This window comes from Xenopus laevis, chromosome 2L, assembly GCF_017654675.1.
Source record: "Xenopus laevis strain J_2021 chromosome 2L, Xenopus_laevis_v10.1, whole genome shotgun sequence".
Lineage (NCBI taxonomy): Eukaryota > Metazoa > Chordata > Amphibia > Anura > Pipidae > Xenopus > Xenopus laevis.
In genome coordinates, this window is record NC_054373.1 from 124,352,612 (window position 1) to 124,368,956 (window position 16,345).

The following is a 16,345-nucleotide window of genomic DNA, read 5'->3' on the forward strand; positions in this document are numbered from 1 at the left end:
TTTGTAGAGAACGAGGATGTATAAGTAGAACCAAAATGACAATAAACGCAACTTGAAAATGAATTTATCTTCCTATATTTTATTCATAGGAATGGAATCTGACACACTTACTTGTGAGAACAACCAGTTAAATCGCACCCACAGCCTCTAGTAAAACAATAGCAGCTAGGGCAGATAACTTCATGTAGGTCCTCTCTTCTACTCAACAAGAAAACAGATTTTTGACTAAAATTTAGGCTGATCAATATAACAGTGCTACGCAATATGTTGGCGCTATATAAATACATGTTAATAATAATAATGCTGTATATCCTTTAATGTGCAGGTTAGTGGAGAAGTATTAACAATGGTTAACCAATGCCAGGTAAAGTTTCCAGACTACTAGGGTACAATTTATTCATTCGTGTACTTACACATTCAGAAATCTTTCTGTTAATCATACTGAGTTGGGAGGCTTGAAACCATGCAACGAAAACAATCTTCTAAACAGAAAATGAATTAAGAAATGTAAAATAGAAATGAAAACTCTGAAAAGATCAATAAGAAGTAGTTCCAAGGATGTGATAAACCCTAAGAGCGCATGAAGATAAGCACAAGCTGCCAAAGAAAACAGAAACATTATTTAAACGATGACAAAGTTATGGCTTTTGCGTTTAGACATTTCAGTTCTATGTAGAACGACAGCGACAAAGGTCTAATAAATAATTAAGCTGAAAGTTTTCTTTTCTAGTAAAATGCAGTATTCTTAGAATTTTATCACCTCTTACTTTACTAGTTCTTCCAGTGCTACCAGTTGGCTATCGTACAGGGGAATAAACTCATAAAATAGGTACAGCCCATCTTTATTGGATTTTTGGCACTTAAATACAGCTGATTTTGGAGTCCAAAAAAATCCTTTCCTTCTTGAAGAACTGCACAAGAAGCACGGAACACTTCCAACTCTATGATATCAAGACAAGGCAGCTACTGACATCACCCAAGCAAAGGCCAAAAAAGCCCATACAATGCAGTCCTGTCCAGCAAACGTCACCATTTGCAATGGCACCTCTTGTCTGCAGCCTGTTGACAATTTTAATTACATACTTAGCATTACTTTAAGTACTGTGATTACTACCTTATTGGCATTAGTGATGTTTTCCCTGGGCTGCAGTGTGGAATTTCAGAAATTTTGGGGTCATATTAGGCACCCCTGGGGAATAGTTGTAGGATTTCTCTGTCAGTTTGGAATAATGCCACTTGCAGGTTTTGTGCTGTCCCTTGCATTTGATATTCTGCCGATTCAAGCTGTTGTGGTTCTTATCATGGGCTGCTGTCCGGGAGGAACGAGTTCCAACATCTTGACATACTGGCTAGACGGTGATATGGATTTAAGGTATGGCACATAGATTATTAACGTTATAGACATAGATCTATTATTTATTTAATAGTATTTGTATATATTAATGATTTATAAAATAATACATTAAGTAATAGAAAATGTAGTTCAGGGAAAGATAACCATCTATATGATCTAAATGATATTACTAAAGGCTATTCAGATTATTTAGCAGAAATCATTATTAAGATTTAAATACAAATTCTGCATGATAAGTGTCAGTGCATGCTGTGCAGTATTGTGGTAAATTCAAAGCAAGTAAACATTATATGTATTATACTATAATATCAGAGGTACAATACCCACCAGAATGTTATTACATTTAATGGAATATAAGAATGGTAAAGGGTGGTCATATTCCACTAATTCAAATTCTTCTAATTAGGTGCAATCAATCCACATTCCCATTTTGCCTTTACTTCCCAACTTCATAAATGTCTCTTCCCTTTCCCTGAATCACTTCATTCTGATACTTTATCAGAAACTGGGGCTTAAAGGAGAACTAACCCCTAAAAATGAAAATGACCAAAAATGCCATATTTAATATACTGAACTTATTGCACCAGCCTAAAGTTTCAGCTTCTCAAAAGCAGCAATGATCCAGGACTTCAAACTTGTCACAGGGGGTCACCATCTTGGAAAGTGTCTGCGACTCTCACATGCTCAGTGGGCTCTGAGCAGCTGTTGAGAAGCTAAGCTTAGGGGTTGTCACTAATTATCAAGCAGAAAATAAGGTTTGCCTGTAATATAAGCTGATGCTACAAGGCTGATTATTAAATTCTGATTCTAGTTGCACTGGTTTCTGTGCTGCCATGTAGTAATTATCTGTATTCATTACTAATCAGCCTTATATTGTGACATTTCTATTCTATGTATACTATATATTGTGAGTGGATCCCTAAGCTCAGTAAGTGACAGCAGCACAGAGCATGTGCAGTGAATCAGCAGAAAAGAAGATGGGGAGCTACTGGGGCATCTTTGGAGATACAGATCTTCCCTGCTAAAGGACTGTGGTTGCCTTGGGCTGGTACAGAAGTTCAAACTATAATGTACAACATTTCTAGCCTACTTCTTTAGTTAGGCTTTAGTTCTCCTTTAAGCACAGACCACACCAGGAATATTTACAACAAAAACCTTACCGTTTAACTTAAAGCTGTTCGTTACACTGTACATTATGTGGCAGATTTATTAAGGAATTCAAATTTTTTTTATGGTCAAAACTGTCAAAGAGTTTTTTTTTAAAAAATTCAAATTAATTTTTTGAGATTTATCAAAGAATTTGACTATTCGCAACCTTAAACATGCCGAATTCCTGTATAAGTCAATGGGAGATGTCCACTGACCAATTTGAAGATGTTTGAAGCCTTCCTGACGGAGAAAAAACTCCAATCAAGTTTGGTCAAATTCTAATCGCAATTCAAGTCAAGTTTTTGGGACGGTAAAATTAGTCCGAGTTTTCCATATTCCATTTTTTAAATAAATAATCAAATATTCGAATTTCGAGTTAAGTAGAATTCATGTTCTCACATGAACTCACATGAATTAGAAACCCGACCCTTGATAAATGTGCCTCTATAGGTCAGAATGTATTCATGTCTATGCTTGTCTTAAGTATGAAGATTACTTTGTTAACAAAATCTTCTCTGGTTGATTTGCAGTCTAAGTATGACAACCTGCTCCACACTGCTTGCACTGGGTATGATGCCTTTGTGTCTCTTTGTGTACACTAAAAAATGGGTTGACTCAAGTGCCATAATAATTCCTTATGACAGTATAGGTAAGTATCAAACTCATTTTTGTTTTGTAAATACTTTTTACTGCCATAAGGTAGATGAATAGTAGTAGTGAATGAAAGCAAGATAAAACTATAATGATAGGAAACAGAAATGGATATGTTCCTCCTAAAAAATAAGAAAACAGGAGAAAAGTAAAAGATAATGTACAAGGTGGGAATTGTTGATTGAACAAAATAGGATTTTATAGGTGATGGGAAGCCAAGTGAAAATGTGTAGCAGAACTAGGGCTACAAAGTTACAGCAAAGCCGGCATAGAATATTCTAAAAGGTAAATTCAGATCTATATTGCAATGGTGGTCTTTACATTATTTCTAAAATTGTTATGGTCTCAAAATTAAAAAAGAGGTGCATAGGAAAGGAGTAGCTCACAATTTAAATAACTGCCCTCTTCTTCTGTTTTTTCCAGCATGTAATTAAAAATGCTATATATGTAGGGTGTAACTAACCCCAGCAGCCAAAATGCTATTGTGCTGCTAGGCTACAATGTTATTGTTATTGCTACGTTAATTACTTTTCTGTTTATTTGGGCTCTCTCCTATTCATCTTTCAGTCTGTCTACTTCCTTGTTGCTATGGTAAACTGGACGTTAACAACCTGGAAGTTAACAACTAGGACGTTAACAACCAGATAGCTGCTGAAATTCCAACAAAAACTTAGATAATTCAAAAGCCATAAGAGTAAAATGAAAAGCAGTTCAAAATATCTATCTGCACATCATACTAAAGTTAATGCAAAGGTATAGCACCATTTTAATGGGCAACCAAAATAAATATTTTACACTGTAGAGTTTGTTATCACTTGGGCGAGAGTTGAAGGATTCTAGCTAAGGATGCAGAGAATCCAGGATCTGGTTTGGGATTCAGCTGAACTGAATCCAATTTCTTAAAATCATGTGACTTTTCCTCCCACCAAGAGGAAAGTGTGTTTTTTCCCACTTCCTTGGTTCAGGATTCCACCAAATCCCCAAATAGGGATTTGGTGCATCCCTAGCTCTAGCAATAGTGTTAAAGGAGAACTAACCCCTAGCCCCCTTCCACTGCCTGTTCCAATGCCCCCCCCCCCTCCAAGCTTCATCCCTGCAGCATCTATTATTCTGAGAAGTCCACCTGTATCCGGACCTGCAATAAAACTGCAGAGGCATTCAAAGGCACCGTCTTCTGTCTCGCTCTGATCATCTTCTGTTAGAGCAGTGACATGGATCTTGGAGGAGTATGCACAGTTGAAGCTGCGTGACCTCCATTAGAAAGCTGGAGAGATGTAGAAGAGGAAGGCAAATGATTAAAATATTACAAAAAAATAATTGAGAGCTATTGTAAGCTTGCTAGGAATATGTAATTTTATAACATACTAAAAGTTAACTTAAAGGTGAACCACCTCATCCTAAACTTCATTTGTCTTCCAGTGGAATCATCTACTTAATAATGTTCTTTATTGTAGTAACCCTTTGTCATATGTTTGGTTCCACTATTCCAACTGCACCAATAAATGTTTACTGCTAATAGTTCATGATCAATCAGCTAAAAGGTGCTTTGGTTTACCAAGGGCCCCAGAAAAAAAATCTAATAGCAACAGACGACAATAGTTAATTATGAACATGCCTATGAAGCAACACTAGTAATAATTCTCTTCAGTCCATTAGGCCATAAAAACAACATTACATAAACTAGTCTAATAAAAAAGCTTTTCTTTAATATTGTAACAGCTTCTTATTTGAATTCTATTTGCCCTGTAGATATAAAATGTTTAAAAAAAGTGTGAAACAGTTTCATGATGTAAAGACAGTAGGATAAATTCATTTGTCTGCAATATAACTGGTTGCATCTACGCTTGTAATATATTTACTAGCTCAAACTTAACAGTTTCATTTGCTCTTTGACTCTTGTTAAACGTATTGACTTGGAAAATATCCTTTTAAAACAAAGTTCCCTTGAAAATCTGCAGTATAATCACATACTTCAGATCTGTTATTTAGGTGGCTCTTTCTGAGGGCAGTGTGCAATGACTTTGTAAAACGCAGTGGAACAAATCAAGTTGAGTTGATACACAGAATAAGGGTTTTATTATTACAACTGATTAATACAATTTGAAGGTTATTGGATGTGGTAAATTAAATGCATTCGGTATAGGAATCTTTCAGGCATACTGATTAGATTGCTTTGGAAAGTTTTCATGGGCAACGCATTAAAAGTTTCGTGATTAAACTTTAAAGGGGATCTCTGTTTTTTAAAGCAAATGTAGTACTAAGCAGCTTTGCAATATACATGCATTTAAAAAAGTAATGAGAAACAATAAAAAAGATTACAATAGGGCTAACAAGACAAATAGGGGGTTTCCATCTATTAAACCATTAACCAGGTTTCATTAGAATTCTATTGTCTGTCTGTGATGCAGCAATATGTGGTTCTATTGCGTATATCATCATAAATACATTTTGACGTTTGTTTATGGTGTTTCCTTTCACCTTCAGGGATTTCCTTGGCAACTCTAGTTGTTCCTGTTGCAGTAGGGATGTTTGTTAATTATAAGTGGCCCGAAAAGGCAAAGAAAATACTTAAGGTAAGGAAGTAAATAAAGTAGGTTTAAATTATGTTTATATCAAGTGAAATGTCCACTTACAGTAAATGATAAACTAGACTGTAATTCAAATACTATTCCAAAATGTGGAGTGTGATATTCACAGTAACATATACATACAGAAAACATTAGGCTGAATGTAGATGATAGGCTGGGCATACATGATTTAAAGGGGACCTGTCACCCTAAAAAATAATTTCAAATTATTTTCTATCATGTTAGTTGAGCAAAATACACTTTACTTACACTGTATTTATTATTTAAATTTTGTTTCCTTCTGTCTTGGAATTATACAATCACAGCAAGCAGGCAGCAGCCATTTTGTGGACACGGTTATTAAGGGGAATTGTGTATCACCCCAAAATCTTGTGTATGAACCAGAATGAGGGACCTAATGTCCATGTGCAGTGCCCTACACAATTATAAAGCCTGAGGAGGGAAGGGGGAATGTGAGGAGAGCAGTGACATGTAGGAAGTGCTGAATGGAAAGTGAAAGTAATTGACTGCCCCTCCTCTATGCCACGGGCATAGAGGCGGGGCAGGTAATATTTGATTGACAGTTTAGATATTTAAACACCTTTATAACAGGTATGGATGTTTTAATGAAACAAAAATTTGGGGTTTCATATTTAATTTGCAAAGGACTTTCATTATGCAGCTTTTTATGTGTAGGTGACAGGTCCACTTTAAGTAACCTAAATTGTGGTGGAAAAACAAACAAGGCGCTCACTTAACAAAGATGCCGAGGCTGGCGAACATGGCGCCCCTGTGCTCCACTGCGCTGACATGGGGGCAGCCATTCAAGCTAAAAAAGGAAAAAAGGCACAGGTTACTTAGCAGATAACAGATAAACTCTGCTTAGAATATAATGGTATTCTACAGATTGCATTTGTTATTTGCTATGTAACCTGTGCTTGAATGGCTGCCCCCATGGCTACACAGCAATTTGTTTATATAAACTATAATAGTGTTTCAGAAACAAACACACCAGTTGTACCAGTGCAGGGAAATGGTAAATTATATTTTAATTACTTTAAAAACACTTGAATTTTTGGTGTTACATTTTTTTTTTTTAATTGGTTCACCTATATTATATTTCACACTCTGCATGGTTTCTTAAAGGGGAAGTTTATCTAAAAATAAATACATGTTTAGTTTGATGTAGACAATGATTCTCAGACAATTTGCTTTTGGTCTACAGTTTTTATTATTAAATGAGAAGGAAAGGCTAAAATTAAGTAAGCTTTATCAGAAAGATCAATATAAATACACCAGTAAACCCTCAAATTAATTCTGCTCCGAGTCCTCAGTCAAAAGAAACACAACATATTTTTCCTTCTATTGTGTATACATGGACTTCTGTATTAGACTTCCTGTTTTCAGCTTAAACCTCCAGGGCAGGGCATGCGCATGCTCAGTTTGCTCCTCTCTCCCTCTTCCTCTCCCTTTTCCCTCCTCCCCTCCCTGCTGTAATCAGAGCCCAGAGCTGTGGCTATAGCAGGGAGAGACTCAGGCAGGAAGTGATGTCACAACAAGCTAATATGACAGCTGATATCCTAAACAAACAGAGAGAGTTCTAGAGCTGTTAACTCAGTTATGATAAAGCATTCTGCAGAATAAATATAGTGTTTTAGCTTGCACTATTGTGGCTAATCTATTGGTAATGAACAGCTTCGGTAGCTTTCCTTCTCCGTTAACACATATTTTAAAGCACAAACATATTCTGCAGCTCTATACAATACATTGATGCTTACAATGAACATACAGATTACATTAAAGAAATTCAACTGGTAACCAAAACCAGAATTAAAGAGCACCTGCCTAAAAGAGCTTACAGTCTCAGTGGAACAATACAGGGACTATAGTAAGGACAATAATAATTCCAGTGGTATTTTAGAACTGTTATTTTGTGTTGTAGGTTGGTTCTATTTTGGGAGGTATTCTCATAGTACTCGTAGCTGTGATTGGTGGAGTTCTCTACAAGGGATCCTGGACAATTGATCCAAAGCTGTGGATTTTAGGGACAATATTTCCTGCTATTGGCTATACAGTGGGGTTTGCTTTAGCATACACATCCAACCTGACTCCAAGCAGGTATGTACGGATATTTAAAAGAATAAGTAATACATCATGATAAGATTGCTTGTGAGAAACATACCTTAATACTGTTCTAATGAGCAATATAGGAGGCTGAAACTCTTCTCACAGGTGTGAAAACTGGTTATAGTTATCTAAGGGCGAAGAGTATATATTCCCCCAAATACTGCAAAAACTATTTCAAAGACCAATTGTGTTAGGAAGCACTGTTGCTGTAGGAGCATCTGGTCAGGAATCTTCACAGAAATCCTTTGGAAAGATGCAGTCATTTTTGTTAATATACTTTGTTATGCTTAAGGGTTTATAAGTAAATCATTGAATGTGAAAGCACTTCACATTTCAAAGTTTTGGGACTTTAAAAAAGAATGCAATAATGTGGTCTTTTTTTTATCATTCATCTTTTGTGTGTGCACACCCAGGTAAATGTATATTTATTTATTGTTTTCAGATTAATGTGCTTAGCAGATACTATTTTATAGATTTGTCCACCACCACCATACATTAAGGGGGTTATATATCAAAGGTCGAATTTTGAGCTTTGTGAGCTTTTGTTAGATCTCGAATAAACTCATATGGCTTCTAACTTGAGAAAAAACTAGAATGTAAGAAATGCAAATCAGTGTAGTCGGGTTGAAAAACTCAGTTTTTGTTGGAAAAAAACCTCAAATCACTCAAATTGATCAAATTTTCAGCAGGAACTCACTGATAGAAACTCAAACATCATGAAGGCTACAAACATCTTCAAATGGTCAAGGGACCTCTGCTATTGACTTCTTGATATCGACATGTTATACAGTAGATTTCCAGATTCGGGGTATTTTTCTTTAAAAAAAAATAATTTTTCAAGTTTTTGCCCAACCGTTGATAAATAACCCCCTTAATGGTGGATATCAGTGCTCAGATAATAATCAAATGAATAATACTCATACAAACTGCAGATGCGATGTTCAAATGTTATAAAGAAAAGATACAAGGACAAGAATGTCCATTCTTTATGACATGCAGTTATAATTAAAATAACATTTTCTACTTTTGCTCTCATGATTCTCAAACATTTAAACCAAATTATAAAAAGGTCACTTAGTGCCTCATTTCTTGTATTTTACAAATACCAGTGATGCATTACATGTTGTTCAACACCGAGCTATTTCAGTAAAATGAAAGGAATTCTTTTCTGTTCTTTAGATGTCGCACAGTGTCTCTCGAAACAGGGATGCAAAACACCCAGCTTTGTTCCACTATTGTACAGCTCTCGTTTCCACCTGAACAGCTTGGTCTGATTTTTACATTCCCACTTATCTACAGTATTTTCCAACTTCTCATTGCACTTATACTTTTAACAGGTATGTTTGCCATAATGACTAGTACCGTACGTATTGACAGTTTAAATGCATAGACTAATTTGTCTGCCTTGTCAGCTCTTGCAATCTGTAAGTTTATGAAGAATACCTGAACTGCATCATAGGTTATGACTGGTCTTATTCTAAGATTATTTACAAGGCTTTCACGTTAGTTCCTGATTATTATCAGGCAGCAGAATGCAGAGGAAAAAAAAAATCAAAACAAAAACCTAGTTTTTATTTGCATACCCCAAAGAATGAAGCAGGGCAATACAGACCCCCCTTGAACATAAAATATATTATTTTCACAACAAATAGCAATGCTTTGGCCATCTTATGAAAGGGTGTGCAGATTATTATTATCAATTATTTAAATAGCACCAACATATTCTGTAGCTCCTTACTGACATTTAGGGGCCGATTCACTAACTTCGAGTGAAGGATTCGAAGTAAAAAAAACTTCGAATTTCGAAGTTTTTTTTGGGCTACTTCGACCATCGAATGGGCTACTTCGACCTTCGACTACGACTTCGAATCGAATGATTCAAACTAAAAATCGTTCGACTATTCGATAGTCGAAGTACTGTCTCTTTAAAAAAAACTTCGACCCCCTAGTTCGCCATCTAAAAGCTACCGAAGTCAATGTTAGCCTATGGGGAAGGTCCTCATAGGCTTGGCTAACTTTTTTTGATCGAAGGATATTCCTTCGATCGTTGGATTTAAATCCTTAGAATCGTTCGATTCGAAGGATTTAATCGTTCGATCGAAGGAATAATCCTTCGATCGTACTATCTGCGCTAAATCCTTCGACTTCGATATTCGAAGTCGAAGGATTTTAGTTCCTAGTCGAATATCGAGGGTTAATTAACCCTCGATATTCGACCCTTAGTGAATCAGCCCCTTACTGTGCCTATCATATATATCAATTAGTCATTTTGTTTTTGGAAAGTGAAAGTAAGCCAGAAAAACCAGAGGAAATCCATGCAGGCATAAAGGGACCTTCCAATTTTCCTTGCAGATAGTGTCCTGGCTGAAACTGAGCCAAGGAGCCATGATAGCAAGGCAGCAATGTATGATTACTAAAAATGTTGTCCTTTTACAATGTGTTCTTAGGCAGAGTTCTGTGCAACATTTTTTGGCACAATTTTTGCAACTTGTTAGTGAGTTGTTGCTGCAATACATATGAGAGAATTCACAAATGTGATGTTTAGAGAAAATAAAAGTGAAGATCGATTTGTCAGATTTCCTACCATATTCACAAACCTCTATCTCCACTTGTCTTTTAAACGACAGTTTCTGGGTTTTGTCTTTGTGTCGCACAACATTTTTCTTAATTGGTATTTAGCTTTTCCTAAATCTGGTAGCTCTAATCTGTACCTGTGCCTTGTGCTAATGATGGTGCCTTTCAGAGAAGATAATTCCTGCCTCTTTTAAAGGGCAATTTGGGGAACAAATACTTTATCACCAACATTTCTTTCAGTTGATGAATGCAGCACTACATAAGATACTGTATATCCATTTGGTGATGTCTTCTGTTAAGGGGGGCTAAAACCTCCTATAAATTTTTTAGTTTTGCCAGTGCACAGATCATCCACCCCTTCCCCACCGCATCAGTTAAACTTGCACCAACTCGCCATCGCACCATCGCACATCCAGAACTTTAAAACTCCACCATCTTTGGTCATGTGACTTTCATTTGGTGGCAGTCGAGTTTGTATTTTGGCAGATTTCTGTTCTGTGAATATGGGGATTGCATTCACACCACTTTTACTCCAAAAAATGCTTCCTCAACTCTTGTGAATTCCCGCCTAAGGGGCAAATTCACTAAGATTCGTAGTTGCGCCAGGCGTAACTTCGCTGCACTTCGCCAGGCGTAGTTTCGCCAGCGCTCCGCAAATTCACTAAAATCCGAAGTTGCGCTCAGGGGTAGCGTAAGGTTGCGAAGTTGCGTTAGCGTTGATTCGCTAAGCAAAGCAAAGTTACGCTAGCGATGGTTAATTTGCATTTAAAATTTCAATGGAGGAATACGTACAATCACTACAAATGCCTGGGAAACCTTCAAAACATCAAATAAAATTTTTATTTTGCCCTAAACATGTGCCCACTGTATAGTTAAGTTGCCATGAGTTAGGAAATGTAGGGGGGAAGGAAGGGAGCCCCAAAAATGTTTTCGATCTTTTTCAGCCTATCCCCATAATATAGAAAAAACGCCAGCGTTTTTTGGCACTTAGAAAAAATTTGAACTTTTTTTGAAGCAATCCCTATCTACTCTATTGCGCTTCGCCTGGTCTGAGGTGGCGAAGGAAGTCTAGCGTAAAAGGTAGCGTTCAGTACAATGCGCGCTTTAGTGAATTTGCGTAGGTACGTCCGTTGCGAAAATTCGCCAGGCATAAGGGTGCGAAGTAACACTAGCGAATTGACGCTAGCGTTAGGCGCTTAGTGAATTTGCCCCATAGTCTCTTCTTTACAGTTATTGGAGAATGGGAGAGTGTGCATGTACGGCAAAGACCAGCAACTTAACCTGTTTTTTATACAAAAGTAATAAAAATGCCTATTTTCATAACCAGATAACTCACTAGTTCTTAAACACTGTTGATTATATCAACCACCAAGTTGCCAACATACAGAGGGTCACACATTTTATATAACGGCTCCTGTAAAGAGGAATGGAATGACTCTTTCAATTTGTTCCCAGGTTACAGAATATATTTAAAGACCTGTGGCAAAAAAACAGAGCAAGAAAACACAGATGATTCGCCCTACGCTGTAACAAACGGTGGATTTAATCTAGATGAGAAAGCAACAAAGTGAGATGGCAATACACCATCCTGGGTGCAAAACTGGCCGTAGAAGAGAGAAGGAATCAAATAGCAGGAGCGCAAACCAACCAAGACTATGTAATATAAAAAACTGTGCTCAATATTTTACTTTGACATTTATGAGACATTTAAAAAGTGCATCAGTAATGCATTGAGTTTTACAGAACATATGTAGCAATTGCATAATAAGTCAGCTTGAAACAGATTTCCCTACATAGGGAGAAAAACAAAAATTTCTATTTTGTATATCCGTTGGGTGGAAATAAATGGTATTCATAAGCTAGCAAACTTCAAGAAGTTAATAGCTGACAAAAACAATTCAAAAATGCACCAGGGGGGGGGGGGCTTTAAAAGTAGGATTGCTTATGAGCATTTCTTTATAGCCATTAAAGCCTGAAAGGGAATTTACCCATACACCTGGCAGAACCAACTTGAGCTTACATAAGATTTTAGGCACATGGGCTACACAGTACAGTTATGGGATCCGTTATCCGGAAACCCAAAAGTTCCGAATTATGGAAAGACCATCTCCCATAGACTCCATTTCAATCAAATAATCAAAATTTTTAAAAATGATTTCCTTTTTCTCTGTAATAATAAACCAGTACCTGGTACTTGATGGTAACAAAACTGCATCATTCCATATTGGGTTTATTTAATGTTACATATTCTTTTAGTAACAGCAATTATATTCACGGATCCGCGTACAGGTTTCAGGGGGTTTTAACCTCCCTTCCTGATGAAACGTTGATTTTGTTGGGGATATAATAATAACAAGATGGGACAAGCCCTGACTGCAGAGAATAGTGTGTGTGGATGTAAAAAGTGTCTTCAAAACTGAATGTAACATTTAAGGTCAGGTCTCACCTGTAACCTACAAAGTGGCAGAACAAACTTCCTCTCTATTATTTGTATGGGAGCCCTGTTCGCCCTTTTAAAGTAGTCAGGGTCAGAAAACACCCCTTAATCTGTATTTAGTCTGAACTTCATGTTTAAATTGTCCGAAGTGAGGCATGCTTCAAGTTATGGCCCATTTAATACAGTTGTCAAAAATCATCATTACTCATTTGGTCATTTACTCAGCCAGGACACATCACTGAACAGCCACAGATTTAACCGAACATTTAGGGGCCGATTCACTAAATTCGAGTGAAGGATTCGAAGTAAAAAAACTTCGAATTTCGAAGTGTTTTTTGGGCTACTTTGACCATCGAATGGGCTAGTTCGACCTTCGACTACGAATCGAAGGATTCGAACTAAAAATCGTTCGACTATTCGATAGTCGAAGTACTGTCTCTTTAAAAAAAACTTCTACCCCCTAGTACGGCAGATAAAAGCTACCGAAGTCAATGTTAGCCTATAGGGAAGGTCCCCATAGGCTTGCCTAAGTTTTTTTGATCGAAGGATATTCCTTCGATCATTGAATTCAAATCCTTCGAATCGTTTGATTCGAAGGATTTAATCGTTCGATCGAAGGAATAATCCTTCGATCGTACGATTGCAGAATTTGCGCTAAATCCTTCGACTTCGATATTCGAAGTCGAAGGATTTCAATTCCTAGTCGAATATCGAGGGTTAATTAACCCTCGATATTCGACCCTTGATGATTCGGCCCCTTATATTATTTCAATGTTCCCCTAATTGAAATAGACTGCAAATGATGTACCATATTCATTTAATAACCTATATTTAATCCTAAAACTGTCATTGTCAATAAGTCTTTACAGTTTTACTCATTCAAAACAACTTTTTGTAAATACAGTATATTATGTTAATATTTTCTGTGACTAGATAGCATGGTGTATTATTGTATTAGAAGTATTTATGGAAAGCTTTGTGTTCTTTTTGACTATGTATACATGATATCTAATAAAATAACAGTTCAAACTTGCATGTTAAGTTGTGTAATGTTTATGTAGTGTTTGGAGGACTCGAATGATAAAACATTTTAGTGCCTGTGGAACAATTCTACAGCGTCATTGTGTTGCTGCCTGTGTACATGCCCCTCATGTAACAGAGTAAAGAATTGTAAATTTGCTAATATTTCTTCTGGACACCACCTGTTGTGCCCTTGAGCCTGTCTGTGCATGCGTGTTATAATTCAGTGTGCATAAAATACTTTAAGGGATACTGTCATGGGAAAAAAATTTTTTCAAAATGAATCAATTAATAGTGCTGCTCCAGCAGATTTCTGCACTGAAATCCATTTCTCAAAAGAGCAAACAGATTTTTTTATATTCAACTTTGAAATCTGACATGGGGCTAGACATGTCAATTTTCCAGCTGCCCCTGGTCATGTGACTTGTGCCTGCACTTCAGGAGAGAAATGCTTTCTAGCAGGCTGCTCTTTTTCCTTCTCAATGTAACTGAATGTGTCTCAGTGGGACATGGGTTTTTACTATTGAATGCTGTTCTTAGATCTACCAGGCAGCTGTTATCTTGTGTTAGGGAGCTGTTATCTGGTTATCTTCCCATTGTTCTTTTGTTTGGCTGCTGGGGGGAAAAGGGAGGGGGGTGATATCACTCCAACTTGCAGTACAGCAGTAAAGAGTGATTGAAGTTTATCAGAGCACAAGTCACATGACATGGGGCAGCTTGGAAATTGACAATATGTCTAGCCCCATGTCAGATTTCAAAATTGAATATAAAAAAAATCTGTTTGCTCTTTTGAGAAATGGATTTCAGTACAATTCTGCTGGAGCAGCACTATTAACTGATTCATTTTGAAAAAAATTTTTTCCCATCACAGTATCCCTTTAAGAATAGAAAGGCTATGTGCTAGGCTTAAGGCAGGTATCTATTGAGATGCAGGAGTCAGTTTAATGCAATATTCTGCTCCAATAAATATAGCCAATAATGGTCATTTACATTTGGCTAAAGCAAAAACTAGCTTGCCGTCTTTATCGTTGGCAAAGTTATTTGGGCATTCAAGAGTTTGCATTCTACATAAATTCATCAGAACAGGGATATGCAGCCTACAAATCTTTTTAGAACTAAAGTTCCCATAGCAATAAAGCACACCTAAAAAGAAAAGTATGTACACAATTAAAGGGTGGAATTTACTTTTATGCATCATTATGTTGATTTTCATTGTTCCACACCCATAGAATACAGCATTATAAAGAACTTCTGTAGATAAATTATTCTAACTTTTTAGATTATCTTGTAACATTGTGTCAGCATCATGCTGCCATTTCACCCATATTGCAATTTATGGACTAGAAAATGCAGTAATATTTAGGAACAAGTGCAAGGCCACTGAATCCAGGATTCGGCCTTTTTCAGCAGGATTCAGGCTGAAAAAAGACAAAGTCCATCAAGTTCAACCCCTCCAAATGAAAACCCAGCATCCATACACACACCCCTCCCTACTTTCACATAAATTCTATATACCCATACCTATACTAACTATAGAGTTTAGTATCACAATAGCCTTTGATATTATGTCTGTCCAAAAAATCATCCAAGCCATTCTTAAAGGCATTAACTGAATCAGCCATCACAACATCATGCGGCAGTGCATTCCACAACCTCACTGTTACAAAGGTAGTACAAAATATAAGTAAGCTGACGCACCCCGTCAAGGCAGTGTTCATGCATCAGTCCTAAGTGAAAAAAATAGAATATTTTCTTTGGGAGGGAGAAAGTCCATACCTGCTTTTCTCTTTATTTTGCATGATCTCTTATAGGGATTCACCAAATCCACTATTTTGGATTTGGCCGAACCCCCGAATCCTTCGCGAAAAAAATTCATCAGAATACTGAACCGAATGCTAATTTGCATATGTAAATTAGAGATGTGAAGGGAAAAATATTTTTTACTTCCTTGTTTTGTGACAAAAAGTCACACGATTTCCCTCCCCGCCCCTAATTTGCATATGCAGATTAGGATTCAGTTCGGCTGGGCAGAAGGATTAGGCCAAATCCTGCTGAAAAATGCCGACTCCTGAACCGAATACTGGATTCGGTGCAACCCTAATCTCTTCCAAAGAAATCATTCAGCTTTTTGGGAGCATGCGAGTGTCACAGATGCTAATAACAAAATTAGGGATGCACCGAATCCACTATTTAGGATTCGGCCAAACCCCCGAATCCTTCGGGAAAGATTCGGCCAAATACCGACCCCAAATTTGCATATGCAAATTAGGGGTTGGAAGGGGAAAGCATTTTTAACTTCCTTGTTTTCTGACAAAAAGTCACGTGATTTCCCTCCCCACCCCTAATTTCCATATGCAAATTAGGATTCAGGTTCGGTTCGGCAGAAGGATGCGGCCAAATCCGAATCCTGCTGAAAAAGGCCGAATCCTGGCCGAATCCCGAACTGAATCCTGGATTTGGTGCATC

The 16,345-nt window shown here is 37.0% G+C and overlaps 1 protein-coding gene across 1 annotated transcript; it reads left to right on the forward strand.

Annotated features, from left to right (window-relative positions):
* Positions 1-761: 761 nt before the first annotated feature.
* On the forward strand, positions 762-12,542 carry LOC108708464 (ileal sodium/bile acid cotransporter). The gene is made up of 6 exons (XM_018247210.2): positions 762-1,372; positions 3,034-3,152; positions 5,639-5,727; positions 7,664-7,839; positions 9,028-9,185; positions 11,878-12,542. The coding sequence occupies exons 1-6, from the start codon at positions 1,005-1,007 to the stop codon at positions 11,991-11,993; spliced, it is 1,026 nt and encodes a 341-aa protein (XP_018102699.1). The 5' UTR covers positions 762-1,004; the 3' UTR covers positions 11,994-12,542.
* Positions 12,543-16,345: the final 3,803 nt, after the last annotated feature.

Excerpts from the sequence above, each read along its gene's own strand:
- LOC108708464 (XM_018247210.2), top strand. The coding sequence starts at position 1,005 with ATGCAGTCCTGTCCAGCAAACGTCACCATTTGCAATGGCACCTCTTGT. Across the intron at positions 1,373-3,033 it reads GACGGTGATATGGATTTAAG|TCTAAGTATGACAACCTGCT; the intron begins GTATGGCACATA and ends GTTGATTTGCAG. Across the intron at positions 5,728-7,663 it reads AGGCAAAGAAAATACTTAAG|GTTGGTTCTATTTTGGGAGG; the intron begins GTAAGGAAGTAA and ends TTTGTGTTGTAG.